The following is a 16,063-nucleotide window of genomic DNA, read 5'->3' on the forward strand; positions in this document are numbered from 1 at the left end:
AGATTTCAGATGCGTTTAGTATATTAGTAATTAGTATCAATCAAGTTAGGTAACATATTAGTGTTGTGTCGCGTCTGTGCGCGTACGTCTTCCCCTCGCGCGTAATGGCTGTTCCTCCCACCTCGACGACACTCTACGCGTCGATATAGCAGCAGCAGAAGCAGCAACAGCAGCGAAAGCAGTCGTAGCGCGTGCGTGCACTTTTTTGTCTTTGATATCGACTAAATACCTGCTCTGGTGATGCTGATATTCCTACGGCCGTGAATCTGCCTTCGTTCTCTCTTCTGTTCGCGATCCTACATACCCCTTCTCTTTATGAACACAAGCAAACCGATGCCCGGTCTCATTCACTCCAGCTAGCAGCCATCCATGAAGAAATATGCAGCTGAAGGGGTAGTTCATGTGCGTCTCTTATTCTTTGTTTATCTCGTTTACAATGCTTTTCTTGTTTCAATCCTGACATGTCTTGCTGAGGTAGACCAACAACATCTCGATCTTCTACTACGTGTCTTTCTTCCCGCTCCAGAAACGAGACCAGCCACAGGTCTTTGCTACTGTAGGAGACAACGTGGTATGTTTACTCTTTATTACTTACGTGTTTCTACCTGAGCAGAACGTATCTAATTCTCCTCGCCTCGATATAGGTCCTGACCTGCGCGTGTGGTACCAATGAACAGCAAAAGGTCAAAATCCTAGCGACCTACGTCGACTGCAATGTATCCACTTCCCCATTTACTTCTTTTTCTCTATCTGCTATATGTACTAACACTTACTGCTGCAGCCCGACGAAGCATTCTGCTCTATAGCATGGACCTCGAACCCCCGCACCGGCGCTCCCTGGCTCGCCGTCGGCGGCAAATCCGGCGTCGTAAAAATCATCGACTGCAGCACCGGCACGCTCGTGCGCTCACTCGTCGGCCACGGTGACGAAATTCTCGACCTGCAAACATCACCCACCCATCCCCACGTGCTCGCGTCCTCCTCCGGCGACCACACGATCCGCATCTGGAACCTGGACGAGCGGTACGTCGCGCAGCCATGCGCAGTCATCTGCGCGGGCGAGGGACACCGCGAGCAGGTTCTCTCGGTCGCGTTCCATGACTCGGGCCGGTTCCTTGTCAGCGGCGGGATGGACAACCGCGTGGACCTCTGGGCACTACCGGATCTCGATAAACTCGAGGTCGACCCGGACAACCCTGTCGTGCTCTACTGGTCGCACTTCACCACCAACGCTCTGCACGCAAACTACGTCGACAGCGTGGCATTTTATGGCGACCTCATCCTCTCCAAAGCGGCGAAAGAGCACCGCATCGTGCTCTGGCGCATCGACGGCTTCGCGTCCAACCTCGCAGACTACCTCGGCCAGCAAAACGCGCCTACGAGCCACGACAAATCCAAGGACACGCTTTCGGCGTTCGGAAGTGGGTTCACGAGGCTTTTGCAGTTCAGCATCCCGCACACCACGCCGTGGTATATGAGGTTCGGCATCGGCCATGGCGTGGGCTGTGGGTCGACGCTTGTCATGGGCAACGACGCGGCGAAGGTGTATGTCTTCCAGCTCAAAGAGTACGAGCTCACCAACGAAGACGACGAGGACGCACCATCCGATTCTCACTCTTCCTCCTACATCTCTTCTTCTTCCTACGTCAGCGACGATGACGATGACGACGACAACGAAGAAGAAGAGGATGACGAAAAGCCTGAAACGTCGCAGAGAAAACCCGCGGCAGGCACAGTCATAAAAAGAGACTCTATTCCCCTGCCGCCGGGAGCGAAGCCGGGGAATCATTTTGCGCTGAAGAAGGCCTGGGTGGCCCCGTCGGCGGCGTATGCGGGTTCTGCAGGAATGCGGACGCGCGGGTCGTTTGGTCCGGCAGATGAGGTTTCTGATACGGAGGGGAAGGACGATGATGACGATGACGATGATGACGACGACGAAGATGAGGATGACGATGAGGATGACGATGAAGAAGAAGAAGAAAACATCCCCCCAAAACGCCGCCGCGTCGACAGCAAGAGCTACAAAAAGGAAGAAGACGAAGACGCCGACGAAAGCGACGCCCGAGCACCCCCGCGCGGCGGCAGACGCGGTCGTGGCCGTGCACGCGGAGGCCGGCAAAGTCGCGTGAAGCGGCGGGAACCTCCGAAGCCGATGGCGGTGAAGACGACGCGTGGTGCTGCGGAGAAGGAGAATGAGAAAGAGAAGGAGAAACGCGGCGGGGAGGAGAGCGAGTCGTCTAGAGTTGAAGTTTCGTTGATTAGCAGTGACGAGGAGGAGGGCGAGGGCGAGAAGACGCAGAGGAAGAGTCGGATGGTTGCGGAAGCGAACTTGATCAATCTTTCGTCATCGGATGGGGAGGAGTCGAAAGATGCTGGGCCGGTGCACGGGAGTATTCCCGAAACCACGGAAGAGGATGACGACTACGACGAGCCAGACTATCAAGAGCGGTCGGGGTTGTCGATCCGGTTGCCGTTTGCGCGCAAGCAAGCAGTTACAGCTATGTCTACTATCGGGATGAGCGATGAGGATTTCGACCCTGTTGAGGACGATGTACCGCTTAAACCCACAGGTGCCGCGTTCAAGCGGGCTCTCAAACCCCCCGCTGAGGAGCCAAAGACCTCATCTACCCTCATGCAAAAACAAAGCTCGTCCTCCTCTTCCTCCTCCGCCGCCACAACCACTACCACCTCTTCCTCATCATCATCCGCGGTCGCAAAGAAACCCACCGTCCTCACGCCGTCCGAGCTCCAGGCGCTGATCCAGTCCCGTGCCTCTCCCCGCTCTCACTTCGGCCTTCCTTCCGCCGCCGTGCTTCCCGCAGAAGCAGGCCAGCAGGTCAACACCCGGCCCCGCCGTAGCGGCTCGTCACTAACCTCCGCACCCCCTTCTCTCTCTTCACCAATCCAGCACTCCCCCACCGCACAACCCCTCACCCCACAAGACCACCACCACAAAGAAGACCACAACCAGACACAGCACACCCCAGCAGACGGCAAACCGCGGAAACCGTACACCGAAGACGGCTCATCTATCATCGCCGACCCGTTCGTATTCATAAAACCCCACGCCACGCTCGACATCCCGCGCATCAAGAGACTCGTGCGGCATCTGTCGTTTAGTCCGCATGGCGACTATTTAGTTGCCTGCGGAGACGGCGGGTTTATTTGCGTGTGGAAGGTGTATGGGGACTAGACCTCTTCGTGAAATCAAAAATGATATACGCAGTTAGTCAATATGTTGACAAAAGTTAACTCATAGAATTTTCTATCTTATACAATACAGTTGTGACTCTCATTTACCGGACCCAAGAATTACAGACCACATCACTGCCCAGCAGCAAAACAATATTTCAAAACACACAAAACAAAGACAAAAGAAAGGAATTACAGCCGGAAGTTACCAACGTCACGTACAGAGAAAAGACACCTCGTGGGTGACTTCGCAAAAAAAACAAAATTGACAAAAGAAAAGAAACGACTGAGCTCGTTGTAGTAGCGTATAAAGCTTTCGTTCAGCTCACAAAACAAGGAAAATACCATATTCCTCCCATATAATACAGCACCATTCCCTAATCAAGGCATACACGTTACTCTTCTTCTCATTCAACACCACCTCATCAAAACGACGTCAACCCACGCGCCTGCGCCAACTCGGCCATCTCCTCGCCAAACCCTTCCGTCGCCCCGTTCGTCATCAGGTAATTATACCAGTCCCCAATATTCAACGAGTTCGGCGCCCCCGCGCTGGCCGCGCTCGGAACACCAGCGTAATGCGTACCGCCTTCGACGGCGGCCATGTTCGCCGCCGCGGTCTCGGCAGCGTCAGGTGTGGCCCCTGTCGCGTGGCCGGAACTGCTCAGGCCCGCGGCGCCGGAGACGGACGCGTTGGAGCCGTCCTCAGGGGTGCTCTGGTCGACGTCAATGTCGGCCAGTAAATCCAGCGCATTTGCGATCTCGCCCACGCCGGTCATTGAAGCCGACCACGTCTGTGCTTCCGAGCCGTTTGGTACGCTGAGCGCCTCGCCGTCTTCAAGTTTAACGCTGTCGGATGACAAGGCCGAAGAGTCCTTTGGCTGCTGTCGCTGCCGCTGCTGCTGTAGCAAGGCGGCGATTTGGTCTTCAGGGAAGAGCTGCGAGGGCTGGAAATTCTCGACAAAGGTCTGCGATAGCGGTGGCGAATGCGTGACAAAGAAGAAATCTGGTGGCGTGCCGGGCACGGAGACGCTTGACTGGAACGGAGTTGCGCCGGAAGGCGTGGAATTCACTCCCCGCGAAGCAAAGTAGTGGCTCGCACTATCGTGGGATTGCTGCTGACTCCTGGACTGGCCAGGGATGAGCGGCGACGGCGCAGCTGCAGGGGTAGACGGCCGCGAGGTCGTGCGCTCGTACGAGATATTCGGAACCGGCGCGGCAGGCGAGTCGAACGGTAGCGTAGACGTCGTCGTGGTTGCGTACGAAGGTCGCGGCATTGCGATTGTGCTGCGGCTTTGCGTGCCGCTGCTGCTTCCCGAGCTCTGCATCGACGACGAGGCAGACAGGTTTGAGCTATGTACGCCGTTATTGCTGCTGTTGCTGTTGTGCTGGTGCTGCGGTAGCGGGCGCGGATTCACGGCACGGAAGATGCGGTCCTTCATTTGCTTGTTTTCGTTAATCTTTTCAAACAGCCGCAGAATCATGCGGCCCACCATCCACGACTTGCCAACTTCTTCCAAAGCACCCATGCAGATCTTCAGTGAGCGCTGGGCACCCTGGACGACTTGCGGCGAGTGCGACTTGGTTTGGTAGACAAACATAATCATCGCAGAGAAGAGTGTATACACCGTGAACGCGGGCGCGTTGCGCAACTCTTGTCGGTTCATCATGTTTTCAACAATGCGGGCAATCATATGTGCTGCCTGGAACGCAATCCCCCGCGAGGGATAAGACGTCAGATAGCTGCTTCCGACCGACGACAGCTGCGGTTTGGACTGCGACATGTTGGTCCGGTGCAGCAAGCAGAGAACGGTGTAGTACTGCAGATGAAGCAGAGCTTTGAAAAAATCGTGCGACTCTGGCTCGTTGACGTAGTACCGTAGCTCCTGGGGAAGATTGTTCATCCACGCGCCAAGGGCCATGTCGGAATGTGTGATATCCGGGCTACGGTTGTTTGATCTCGAGTTTTCGGACGCGACGGAGAATTGCTGGCGTAAGACCAGCCCCATGATTTCCGACAGCTTCAGCGACTGGATAAAGTGCTGCACGTGTAGTGTGTTGGGCGGATACTCGTAGGGGCCAGGTCCTTCTTCTTCTATGAAGTCTTCCTCAGTAAGCATAGGAACGTCTGTGTCATCTGTGTTGATCAGCACCGGTCGGCCGAGGGCGATTGCGACGTTTCTATCTCGACTCTTCACACCAAAAGTTAGCAAATAAGTAGAGAAGTAAGTTCACAGATTGAAGATAAGAACTTACAAACAAGACCCACCACAGACGTTTCCACAAACGCTTGTCGACAACGCTGAGTTGGGACTTTTCAACGCTGCGATGAAGCCCGAAACCCTGGGCGACGCAGAGGGCGACGCGGGTCCAGTAAAAGACGTTCTTCGTCACATCCTCGGGTCCCTCCCACCACCATCCCAGCAAGATGAGCGACTGCACGATCGAGATTCTGTCGTCTTCGTAGTTTGCGTCGTAGAGCGCCTTGCAGCGCTTGTAGATTGTCAAGCTCGCTAGGTCGGCTGACCCTTGGTTATCCAGCAACGCAGGGTTACGACAGACACGGGTTCCAGCGAGGAGGACTGCTTGCAAAAGTAATAGCGAAGGCGGATCTTTTGGATCGTTGTAGCGGCGCATGAACTGCGTCCGGTTGATCATCGGCACGATCGGATGGATGGTCGCGAAATAGCACTCGATGAGCTCGTCGCAGATATCGCGGGGAGGAAGCAGGAACGCGCCACGGCGGTTCAGGATCTCGATCTCCTCTGGATCAAGCTCGTTCAAGCGCGCAGAACCTACGCGCAGCTCGTCTGGGAGCGGGTAGTGGCAAACCTCGGTGTCGCCCGCTTTGGATTGTACAAGCAGGCTCAGATTCGACGACGAGCCGAGATACGCGACTCTTCCAGACCGGCGTACACTGCTTGTGCCTGCAGTATGTGAGGAGAGCATGTTGATCCAAGCGTCGGCTGTCTCGGTGGTATTCTGGCCAGCTGTGATCAGTGTCGCCGCCGCCAATCCACCGACCCGTTGCGGACCCTCCTTGCGTTTTTTCGACTGCTTGTCGTCTGGTTCGTCTGGCTTTCTAGTCCGCTTGGGGGGTAGGATCTGCTGAGGGTCAGGCTGCTTCTCGATATCGTCACCGTCGTCTTCGTCGTCGCCATCGTCGCCTGATTCGTGACCACCTCCGCTTTCCAGCGTGTCTTTCCGCCTCCGTCGACTGGCTCCGGCCGGAGTGGACACAACATCGAGGCTTTCGCTGGGAGCTCTGGAGACGTCTACTGACGAGAGAGATTTGCTGATTATATCTGTTTCGCGCTTTGTGGATCTACAAGGGCTGCTGTCAGCACGGTAGCTCGATCGTCACCATCGACAATAACAGGTCGGGTGGTGAGGTATCAGAGGACGAGAACTTACGAATGATCTGAGACCTTGCGACGACGAGCGTCAGGGATCCTGATGGAAAAAAAAAGGCGTTAGTGGGCGGAGGAAGTGTCTGCGCGACAGCTTAGAAATCATACTTGCACTCGCATCCAAACGCAACGCAGTTCTGTGGGAAATGTTAGCGAGCCGAACAGCACTTAGAACAACGAGACCAGAGAAAGGACGTGGCTCGGCAGTGCTTCTGAATAGACTTACGGTGCATGGCATGCGGTTTGTGACATCGCAGCGGACCTGGAAGACGAGGGATCGTGAGTTAGCATTGGCTGTTTTTGTCACATGCGCCTGGGGGGCCGGGCGATGAGGTTCGCGCCCAGGACTATGTTCCGGCACTGATCGACGCCTACCTTTCGCGAATGACAGCTAGAAACACGACGAGAGTAGTTAGAAGACGCGGCTCTGCGGAAGATCAGAAGAACAGCAAGAAAGATAGAGAAAGAAGACGTACACTTCGCAGGCTCTCGAGGCCCGCGCCCGACGATAGCTGACGTGCTGCTTCCCGTTAGGGTTCTGAGTCGAGGAGGACTCGTCCTGGCTGGAGTCTTCGGCCATCAGATGTACGTGGATGAGCTGATTCAGGTCTGTTGAGTGTGAATAGAAGAAAACTCGAGGTTATCAGACTGAGGAACAGAGGCAGCAGCAACAAAAGCAGCGTTCATTTACCGATCGGGGGCCCGGCATTATTCGCCCGCGTCATCGCCATCTCTCGGTGGTCACATGACATCACGTGATGATCTTCGCTTAGCAATCCTTGGAGCTGAGCTTGGATCTCTGCACGGCTGCTGCTGGATCTTGAACAAAGAAGGATGTTGTATTAAACATGATTATGACTATTTTATAAAATTATGGTATATATTACATTGCTTCGGCGGTTCTCTATACAGTCACCCCGCTGACCAGCGTCTCCGAAAAGTACTCAAGCGCAATCACAAACACACACAGCAAGCTGGCAATGCAGAAATGGCTGATGCTCATTCCGATATCAAGCCAGCTGCCCTCGTCGCGCACCAGGTAAAAGAAATTAAGCGTGAGGATGTCGGAAATTGAGAGCACCATCGTGAACAGCGACGACGGCTTCACGCCGAGCCGCTGCGTCAGCAGACCCAGGTCGGCAGAGATCACGGCGAACGGCACGAGGATCTTGAATATCAGCAGAGCCCCCATGGAAAACGGGTCAAAGACCGGCAGCAGTCTGTAGACAGAATCGAGTGAGAATGAGGAAATACTAGCGACGTTTCCTGTTCCGAAAAACGCAATCTGCGTCAAGAAGAAGAAAAACAGCGCGATGCGCACGTCGGCCAGCTCCAGTCTGCGCTCAGCAGCTGCTCCGCCTTTCTTCTCTGTACCATTCTTTCCTGCCGCGGCAGCCGCGATCGTGCGGCGGTCCTCGTAGACCTTGAGCTCTAAATCAACCCAGCACACAAGATTGACAAAGAAGGTTACATAAAACAGACCTTCGTATGAGATCGTAAGCAAGATGAAAGTAGGCGCAAACGCGAGGAAAAGAATCAGCAGCCGGGTCTTGTAGTCATGATAGCGATACTTCATGTGCATAAACGGAACCACAATCGATCCCATCAAGACTGTCCACCCAACAATCTGATTGCCAAACGGAAGACCTTTGCCTTCCTGCAGCGAATCCACCGTAGAGTACGTCACAAACATCGACAGCACAATCAAGCCAAGCTGGATTCCAAAGATGACCATTGTAACATTATTCAGCTTCTGTCCGTCCTTCTTCGGCCTCACCGAGAGATAAATCGTACCAGCGGCTCCTAAGACTGTCATCAAAACTCCAGCGATCAAGATCTGCGTGATGCTCTCGACTTTGATGACCGGCAGCAGCGTAAACGAGCTCATCGCAAAGCACGTAACGATCCACGTAAGCACCAGCGCTTTATTTTTCTTGCTCAACTCATAGTTCTGAATCAACGGCCACACAGACAGCATCATGTAAATGACCGAAAACACTTCTCGGTGGAAATATCCCACGACGATGGCCTCCATAAGTGCAAAGAACGCAATAATCTCAACCAAAAGCTTTCCTACCGTGTTTGGCTCTTTGCTGCCAGACTTCCAGACCAGGATCTTCAGGCCTTCTAGCAGCGAAGTGCGGTACTCTAGCACCGTTTCCCAAAATATGACCGGGAATATGGCATACAGGTAATGCATGAATGGCGCATGCTGCAAGTACAGTGCTCCAGACACGATCGAAAAGACAATAGCAGCAAGAGACGAGAACTATAAACCAGTCAGCTACTATTCTTCGACAGCAAAACTTCTCGATGATACTTACAAATAATCCAGAAGAGGGCTCGATCTTCGTGGGCAAAATATAAAAATCCAAAAAGGAGGTGAGAGCGTAGAAAATCCAGCCCACGAAACCCAGCGTAACCAACGTTCGTAAAAACAGCCAGTTATAAGTTTGCAGGTACCGAAGACCCTGCAAGCCAAGCTGCATTAGCTCATACGAGAGACCAATCGCAGTATCATAATCTCCAGTCTTGTCTGCTGAAGTCGCTGCATCAACCAATTTGTCTAAACTACTGGTGCTATTCTCAATCAATGGGTATGGCTTGAAATTGAGCTCTGACGATTCAACCTGGGCTATATGATTGCGTCAGTCATGATGCTCCCCGCTAGCAGCATTCAGTATACTTACCCTCCTTAATGCGGTATTGCTCCAATATGGCTTTTGCATTAGCCACAATTGCTTTACTCTTCACTGACACGGACGCGTCCAAAAACTCCAATGGTAGCCGGCCAACCGAGTTGGCAGGATATTGTAATCCGACCAAAAACGTCTATAGATCTCGTATGTTAGTACTGCTCAGACTACTATCATATAAACCGCTTACCATAAGAGACGCGATATCTGCCTGTTCGACATCCACGCGCTTGACGGAATTAAGCTCCCACGGCTCCGAAAACTCGTCATGACCGACAGGATTCTCCTTATCCGGTTTCGAAATACCCGCACCCCAGGCAATCAACGGCGTACGCGTGTTATCAGGATGTCCGTCGCCGTGACTGCCCCAATCACTCATTCCGTGATCGGCAGTAAACACCCAAGCGGTCTTATCGTCATTATAAAACTCATTGACAAGCTTCTCTAGCTTCTGTACGCCTTGGTCGACGTGCTGGATGTTTTGAAAGTACTGCAGCGAGTATGGTCGGCTTGCATGGCCCGCGGTGTCGATACCGAGCAAGTGGAGGAAAAACACGATTTTGTCTTGTCGAAGTGCTGCGTCTATTTTTGGATCTGTCTTTGCGCTCGCAAACAGTCTCTCGAGATGGTCAAACACAAACGTATCTAGGTCGCGCGTATCTGCAGGTCGAGAATGAACTCGTCAGCTCTAGATTCGTCAACCATACTTGATTGCATTGCCTACCTTTTGTGAAATCCTCAAATTCATGCCCGTACATGAACGTCTCAACCCTCTCTGGATCGGAAGCGCCAAGCGCAAACATTGGTAATATATCAGGCGAGCCGAAGGACCACGTATGGCGCGATTGATTGAAGACCGAGTCGAAGTTCACCGGGTTCTCCTTCCAGCCTGTCATTCAAAGTAGTCAGCACGAAAATCAGCTCAAAAAAACTGGATACACAGCTGTCTGTACCTTTGGTTACCGCGCTGACGTCCTCATAAAAGCCAGCAATTATGGCGACATGTCCGGGACGGGACTCTGTAGGCATCCGAGTATGCGACACACCAAAAGTTCCTTCGTCCAGGATCTTTGACCGCAAATACGGCGCAGCATACTCGTATGCATCCGTGGTCGCGTTATATCGTGTGCCGAGGCACTTGTCAGCTCGCAGTCCGTCACCTGTGTAGCTGATGTTAGAAGCGCTTCGGGTACCGGCGGCGATGGTGGTAACGTACCGACTATGAGGAAGAGACGCTTAGCGGGAGCCTCCTCGGTGGAGACAAAGTGGCGCATGCCATGCACCAGCGGGGTGATGAAGTAGATGTCGAAGATTGACCATAGATAAATGAGATGGAAGAGGATGCCGATGAACAGGACCGAGCCTTTTCCTAGCCGGTTCATGGCGGCAGATAACGAATTGCAGAGGTGTCGAGCTGGCTGAGGGATTACACTGAGGAGAATATCAACAACTGGCAGTAGTTTACTCAAAACAACAGACCATTATCAGCTAATATCGAATACCAGGAGCTTCTCAAGACCGCAACAGCCAAAACATAAACAAAACCCGCGGATGCTCTGGCAGCATTGCCTTTGACCGGGCTCGGGGCACTTTCATCCCTGCACAAACCTCAAAACACCGCGACAGACTTTTCTACGCAAACCTCAACTCTCCGTGCGGCGCTCTTTGTCCACTCCAGAAATATTTCCACCACCCCGACTCGAATACTGTCGTCTGCTTCTGCTGTGCTAGAGGCGGCTGTGCTGATCAAGAAACCCTGCTGTCCGTAAAGTCTGCGATGAAGAGGGCGCTTCCGCCGGTGTCGAAAACTGCGGCGATGACCTTCGAGGTCGTGGCGCAGTGCTCGTCCTCGAAAGCGCGAGCCTCGAATATGACAATGCCCCACGGATTGGTATGACTGCTACTTGTGTAGGTTGCTATTGAGATGCAATTCTAACAGAGGTTGTAGGTCGAGACTCCGATGTTTATGCCTGTGGCGACGCAGGCTTCGCTGAAAGGACTGACGCCGGAGCAGCTGGATGATCTTGGATGCAAGATATGTCTCAACAACACCTATCATCTGTATGTCGGTTTGTTTTGACGTTTTCGTATATTTCTAACGATGTTCTTATGTAGAGGACTCAAGCCTGGCCAAGAGGTGCTGGACACAATTGGCGGTGCACACAAATTACAGTCATGGCCTCATAACATTCTGACAGGTATGTTCTTGCCCCATGATATATTCTAGATCAAGTCGGTATGCTAACAGCTTCAAAACAGATAGTGGAGGGTACAGTTCATACTCTCTTTTGGTTGTTGTTAGAGGAAACTAACAAAGTAAGATTTCAAATGGTGTCGCTCTTGAAGCTGGCTACAATTACAGAAGAAGGAGTCCGGTTCCTGAGTCCGCACGATGGCTCCCCGATGCTGCTGACCCCTGAGCACTCGATAGAGCTCCAGAACAGCATAGGCTCTGATATCATGTACGTATAGTGTCATTTATTACAGAGTTAGAATTATGTGGTTGCTGACTATAGTAGAATGCAACTGGACGATGTCGTAGCCACTCTTACCAAGGGACCCAGAGTTGAAGAGGCGATGTATCGCAGTATACGATGGCTAGATCGGTGCATAAAAGCCAACAAGAACCCGGACAAGCAAAACCTGTTTGCAATCATCCAAGGCTGTCTGGACCTTGATCTTCGTACGATCTGCTGTGCTGAAATGCAGAAAAGGGATACGCCGGGAATTGCTATCGGTGGATTGTCTGGGGGTGAGGATAAGGATCAGTACTGTAAAGTGTATGCAATTGTCTGTCTATTTTGTAGTGGAGTGGTGTACTGACGTTTGCGATACAGTGTCAACCATTGCACGAACCTGCTTCCGCGCAATAAGCCTATATACTGTATGGGAGTCGTATGTATTTCTGCATTCTCTTCATCTGTGTGGACTGCTACTGACAGTCTCTAGGGATATGCGGAGGATATGATAGTTTCGGTCGCAATGGGTGTTGATCTGTTTGATTGCGTGTATCCCACCCGCACGGCTGTACGCTCCCCATATCAGTGAACTATGAAAAAAAGAGCTGGCTGACGTGCTTTTGTTACTACAGAGATTCGGAAACGCAATCACTGCCGAAGGGATCGTGAATCTTCGAAACAAGTGCTATGAAGCAGACTTTAGTCCTGTCGAAAAGGGCTGCAAATGTCCTATCTGCAGATCTAAAGAGGACGGAGGGATGGGTATCACACGAGCCTTTATCCATCACCTTGCTGCAAAGGTATGTTTCGTGATCTCTGTTTGTAGATGCCTGCGAAGCTAATGCATTGTCTAGGAAACAACGGGTGCGCATCTACTCACGCTGCACAACGTGCATTACCAGCTCGAGCTCATGCGGTCTGCGCGTCGCGCAATCATAGACGACCGCTTCCCGCAGTTTGTAAAAGACTTCTTCTCTACGCTCTACGCTGGAGACAAGAGTAAATATCCGCAATGGGCAGTTGAGGCGCTGAGAGAGGTGAACATAGATCTCTTGGAGAAGACCGACTGAGGAGGTCTATGTTTTGAGTAGCTATAGAACAATTGTACAATTCTACGTCATTCACTGGCTTCTGTAGAAAAGAAAACATTTGCAGCCTGGTTTGTTTACAAAACCCCAGCAATCCGATCTGAGAAGGCCGAGTAGAGGGTTAGGGTGTTCCCAATACGTCATCCGGTGTCGGGGTTCGCCGGTGCGCTTTGCTGATATAAAATGCTCTGCTGCTGCTACTCCTTCTCGACATCATCATCACCAACTTTTATTCAACAGCAATGCGTTTTACATCTGTAGTCTCCGCCATAGTGTCTGCCTCGGCAGCCTCTGCTGCTCTGCTCTCCGAGTACAACACGCAGTCTCTCTTCAACCCCAACGAGCTCCGTCTCATCGAGACCGCCACCGGTGCCCAGCAGTGGATCACCGAGGCCGATAAGCTCCAGATGAAGCGCGTATGTATATCTCTTACTTCTCACTGGTGATTTTCAATCTAACAAACAAACAGGCCGGAAAGCGATTCATGGACATCACCGAGCTTGCTTCCAGCGACGAGGCCGTTCCCGCCGTGACCATCAACGTCACCTATCCCGCCGAGGTCCAGTACTTTGACCAGGCCTCGCCCATGCTCGCCAACATCAGCATCGACAACATGAAGGTCAACCTCGAGAACTTCACCTCGTTCTACACCAGATACTACAAGTCGCCCACCGGCGCGGACTCGTCGCAGTGGCTCTTCGATACCGTCAAGGCCGTCGCTGCTGTCAACCCCAGCATCAAGGTCTTCCCCTTCCACCACGCCTGGCCCCAGACTTCCCTCATCGCTCGCATCCCTGGTCTTAAGGCTGGTACTGCCGAGGACCGCACCGTCGTTGTCGGTGCCCACCAGGACTCGATCAACCTCATCTTCCCCTCGTTCTTCGGTGCCCCCGGTGCTGACGATGACGGATCCGGAACCGTCACCATCCTCGAGACCTTCCGCACCCTGGTCAGCAACGGCTTCACCCCCAACAACACCGTCGAGTTCCACTGGTACTCTGCCGAGGAAGGCGGTCTTCTGGGCTCGCAGGCCATCTTTGCTGAGTACGCCAAGCGCAAGATCCAGGTCGCTGCCATGCTCCAGCAGGACATGACCGGATACGTCAAGAAGACGCTCGACAACGGTCTGCCCGAGTCGCTCGGCGTCATCACCGACTTTGTCCACCCGGGTCTCACCGAGTTCATCAAGAAGGTCGTCTCGTCCTACAGCAAGATCCCCTACGTCGAGACCGAGTGCGGCTACGCCTGCTCCGACCACGCCTCCGCCGCGAAGGTCGGATACCCGTCCGCGTTCGTGATCGAGTCGTCGTTCAAGGACTCGAACCCGTTCATCCACTCCACTCGGGATACCATCGACAGACTCTCGTTCGAGCACATGGCCGAGCACGCCAAGCTTACCCTGGGATTCGTCTACGAGCTCGGCAACGCTGATTTGACTGAGTAACGAATGAGTGCATTGAATTTTTCTTTTTTTGTCTTATCTGTATGACGTTCACTTGGTGTTCATTTGCTTTTGGTCTTGTTTATTTTTGTTATCCTGGTAATTTTGGTTAGAAATACATCATAAGCATCTCTTTGTAGCTGTTGAACTAAGTTCGAGTAGGGTTTTAATAAAGGCGAAGAGGCTGAACAAAGCTGCAACCGTGGGGCTCTATAAAAGCAGCTGCGGGAGTCCCCTCGACTCCCTACAGCTCAATTCACATCAATTACAACCATCATGAGACTCCAAAGCTCTCTCCTGCTCTCTGTCGCTGCTGCGTCGGTGGTGGCGGCAGAGACCCAGTTCTATTTCTACGGGTTCGGTCGCGCGGGCGTAGAGTCGTCGACCGATGCGCTCGCAGACGAAGGCGGCTGGATCCAGCTTCCATTCGAGTTCTCGGACAACTCTCTGATTGCTAATATCACGATTGGCACTCCTCCGCAGGAAGTCGGTCTTATTATCGATACTGGTTCCTCAGAATTTTGGGTCCAGACTGCGGCGAACCCGTTCTGTGAAGACCCTGATTCAGACGATCCGTGCGTTTATGGGACATACAACAGCTCAGCTTCTTCGACCGTCAGTCGACTTGAGGAAGCTTTCTATCTCTCTTATCTGGATAATACATACGCTAAAGGTGTCTATGCTGTTGAAACCTTTGGAGTCGGCGGCGCGACGCTGTTGAACCAGACGTTCGCTATTGCCTCGAAAGGAAATATCTCGAGCGGTCTCATGGGCGTGGGTTTCGAGTCTGTCGAATCCGCAGCTACTAAATACAATGGAGTACTTCACTCTTTGAAAGACCAGGGATATATTTCCTCTATGGTGTATTCACTCTACACCAACGATCTTGGTTCGGCTGGTAATCTTCTCTTTGGTGGTATTGATCGGGCAAAGTACGATGGTGACTTGGTATCATTGCCTATCGCGCCGAATGATGAAGGCCAATACCAGGATCTGAGAGTTTATCTCCAGTCATTCGGGATAGAAAATCCGGATAAGAAGACTAAGACCTTCAACTCAAGTATAAACACGGCTTTTGTTCTTGACTCGGGTACCACTGGTATGAACCTTCCGACCGATTTGTTCATGGATCTCGTTGACTACCTCGGCGCCGAGCTCAACTCCACATACGACGCGTACATATTCAGCAACTGTCAAGACTATGTATCATTCGACGATGGATCCAGCAACTATACTGTGATTTTCGGTTTCGACGGCATAACCATCAAAGTGCCTCTCGCGTACGTCGTCCAGTCTCTCTCCGATGACGACCACGATACGTGTGCTATATCCGTCGCCCCGAGCAACGATCCATATTCATATATTCTCGGCGACTTCTTTCTCAATGCAGCCTACGCGGTCTACGATTTCGAAAACTACGTGATTGCTCTAGCGCAGGCGAACTATGAAGTTGAGAGGGAAGACATCGTTGCTGTTCGGAGCGGCAATAATTCGATTGCTGATGCGGTGGCTTCTTAAGTCCATGATTTCCTACGGCGCATTGTTTTTGTTATTATCATTGCGTTTATGAAAGGTGTTTGGATGCTCTGGAAAGGTACTTTCTAGAGTTATAAATGTTTACAACTAGCTTGTTTATTCACTGGCATTAGGACTTCCTTTGTTGTATGAATCGTTTTGTTTATAAAGTAGAATCTTGCTACAATAGCTCATTTTCTGCCAGAAGCTCGCATCGACATATTGTAGCTAAACTGTTACTTTCGGAATCAGGTGACGAAAC

General features: G+C 52.3%; 6 protein-coding genes across 6 annotated transcripts; 4 read left to right on the forward strand and 2 right to left on the reverse strand.

Annotated features, from left to right (window-relative positions):
- The first annotated feature begins 131 nt into the window (after nucleotides 1-131).
- Nucleotides 132-3,405, forward strand: BZA70DRAFT_107384 (WD40-repeat-containing domain protein). The gene is made up of 4 exons (XM_064909379.1): nucleotides 132-402; nucleotides 479-571; nucleotides 645-716; nucleotides 782-3,405. The coding sequence occupies exons 1-4, from the start codon at nucleotides 370-372 to the stop codon at nucleotides 3,191-3,193; spliced, it is 2,610 nt and encodes an 869-aa protein (XP_064769594.1). The 5' UTR covers nucleotides 132-369; the 3' UTR covers nucleotides 3,194-3,405.
- On the reverse strand, nucleotides 3,254-7,413 carry BZA70DRAFT_274549 (cutinase transcription factor 1 alpha). The gene is made up of 7 exons (XM_064911995.1): nucleotides 7,079-7,413; nucleotides 6,978-6,993; nucleotides 6,829-6,864; nucleotides 6,711-6,739; nucleotides 6,607-6,645; nucleotides 5,449-6,517; nucleotides 3,254-5,384 (listed from the first exon to the last, which is right to left on the reverse strand). The coding sequence occupies exons 1-7, from the start codon at nucleotides 7,180-7,182 to the stop codon at nucleotides 3,618-3,620; spliced, it is 3,060 nt and encodes a 1,019-aa protein (XP_064769595.1). The 5' UTR covers nucleotides 7,183-7,413; the 3' UTR covers nucleotides 3,254-3,617.
- BZA70DRAFT_306228 (GPI ethanolamine phosphate transferase 1) lies at nucleotides 7,414-10,848 on the reverse strand. The gene is made up of 7 exons (XM_064914800.1): nucleotides 10,515-10,848; nucleotides 10,252-10,458; nucleotides 10,023-10,187; nucleotides 9,489-9,958; nucleotides 9,293-9,434; nucleotides 8,927-9,237; nucleotides 7,414-8,871 (listed from the first exon to the last, which is right to left on the reverse strand). The coding sequence occupies exons 1-7, from the start codon at nucleotides 10,678-10,680 to the stop codon at nucleotides 7,507-7,509; spliced, it is 2,826 nt and encodes a 941-aa protein (XP_064769596.1). The 5' UTR covers nucleotides 10,681-10,848; the 3' UTR covers nucleotides 7,414-7,506.
- A 133-nt stretch (nucleotides 10,849-10,981) lies between these two features.
- BZA70DRAFT_274559 (tRNA-guanine(15) transglycosylase-like protein) lies at nucleotides 10,982-12,908 on the forward strand. The gene is made up of 10 exons (XM_064911996.1): nucleotides 10,982-11,189; nucleotides 11,247-11,359; nucleotides 11,414-11,496; nucleotides 11,558-11,567; nucleotides 11,620-11,760; nucleotides 11,818-12,078; nucleotides 12,136-12,193; nucleotides 12,248-12,325; nucleotides 12,390-12,557; nucleotides 12,612-12,908. The coding sequence occupies exons 1-10, from the start codon at nucleotides 11,076-11,078 to the stop codon at nucleotides 12,825-12,827; spliced, it is 1,242 nt and encodes a 413-aa protein (XP_064769597.1). The 5' UTR covers nucleotides 10,982-11,075; the 3' UTR covers nucleotides 12,828-12,908.
- Nucleotides 12,909-13,087: 179 nt separating this feature from the next.
- Nucleotides 13,088-14,289, forward strand: BZA70DRAFT_235767 (uncharacterized protein; the record flags this gene model as incomplete). The annotated part of the gene is made up of 2 exons (XM_064910349.1): nucleotides 13,088-13,261; nucleotides 13,315-14,289. 2 exons carry the CDS (start codon nucleotides 13,088-13,090, stop codon nucleotides 14,287-14,289), a joined length of 1,149 nt encoding a protein of 382 aa, XP_064769598.1.
- A 192-nt stretch (nucleotides 14,290-14,481) lies between these two features.
- Nucleotides 14,482-16,040, forward strand: BZA70DRAFT_107511 (aspartic peptidase domain-containing protein). Its single transcript, XM_064909381.1, has one exon. The coding sequence runs from the start codon at nucleotides 14,563-14,565 to the stop codon at nucleotides 15,802-15,804; it is 1,242 nt and encodes a 413-aa protein (XP_064769599.1). The 5' UTR covers nucleotides 14,482-14,562; the 3' UTR covers nucleotides 15,805-16,040.
- The last annotated feature ends 23 nt before the right edge of the window (nucleotides 16,041-16,063 follow it).

Source organism: Myxozyma melibiosi (assembly GCF_037950935.1).
Source record: "Myxozyma melibiosi strain Phaff 52-87 chromosome Unknown BZA70scaffold_2, whole genome shotgun sequence".
Lineage (NCBI taxonomy): Eukaryota > Fungi > Ascomycota > Lipomycetes > Lipomycetales > Lipomycetaceae > Myxozyma > Myxozyma melibiosi.

Coding starts and splice junctions, on each gene's coding strand:
- BZA70DRAFT_107384 (XM_064909379.1), top strand. CDS start 370: ATGAAGAAATATGCAGCTGAAGGGGTAGTTCAT. Junction 403..478: donor CAGCTGAAGGGGTAGTTCAT/GTGCGTCTCTTA, acceptor TTGCTGAGGTAG/ACCAACAACATCTCGATCTT. Junction 717..781: donor CGACCTACGTCGACTGCAAT/GTATCCACTTCC, acceptor TTACTGCTGCAG/CCCGACGAAGCATTCTGCTC.
- BZA70DRAFT_274559 (XM_064911996.1), top strand. CDS start 11,076: ATGAAGAGGGCGCTTCCGCCGGTGTCGAAAACTGCGGCGATGACCTTC. Junction 12,194..12,247: donor CTATATACTGTATGGGAGTC/GTATGTATTTCT, acceptor GACAGTCTCTAG/GGATATGCGGAGGATATGAT. Junction 12,558..12,611: donor TCCATCACCTTGCTGCAAAG/GTATGTTTCGTG, acceptor TGCATTGTCTAG/GAAACAACGGGTGCGCATCT.
- BZA70DRAFT_274549 (XM_064911995.1), bottom strand. CDS start 7,182: ATGGCCGAAGACTCCAGCCAGGACGAGTCCTCCTCGACTCAGAACCCT. Junction 6,740..6,828: donor CAAACCGCATGCCATGCACC/GTAAGTCTATTC, acceptor CATTTCCCACAG/AACTGCGTTGCGTTTGGATG. Junction 5,385..5,448: donor GTCTGTGGTGGGTCTTGTTT/GTAAGTTCTTAT, acceptor TTTGGTGTGAAG/AGTCGAGATAGAAACGTCGC.
- BZA70DRAFT_107511 (XM_064909381.1), top strand. CDS start 14,563: ATGAGACTCCAAAGCTCTCTCCTGCTCTCTGTCGCTGCTGCGTCGGTG.
- BZA70DRAFT_306228 (XM_064914800.1), bottom strand. CDS start 10,680: ATGAACCGGCTAGGAAAAGGCTCGGTCCTGTTCATCGGCATCCTCTTC. Junction 9,238..9,292: donor GCAATACCGCATTAAGGAGG/GTAAGTATACTG, acceptor GCAATCATATAG/CCCAGGTTGAATCGTCAGAG. Junction 8,872..8,926: donor AGCCCTCTTCTGGATTATTT/GTAAGTATCATC, acceptor ACTGGTTTATAG/TTCTCGTCTCTTGCTGCTAT.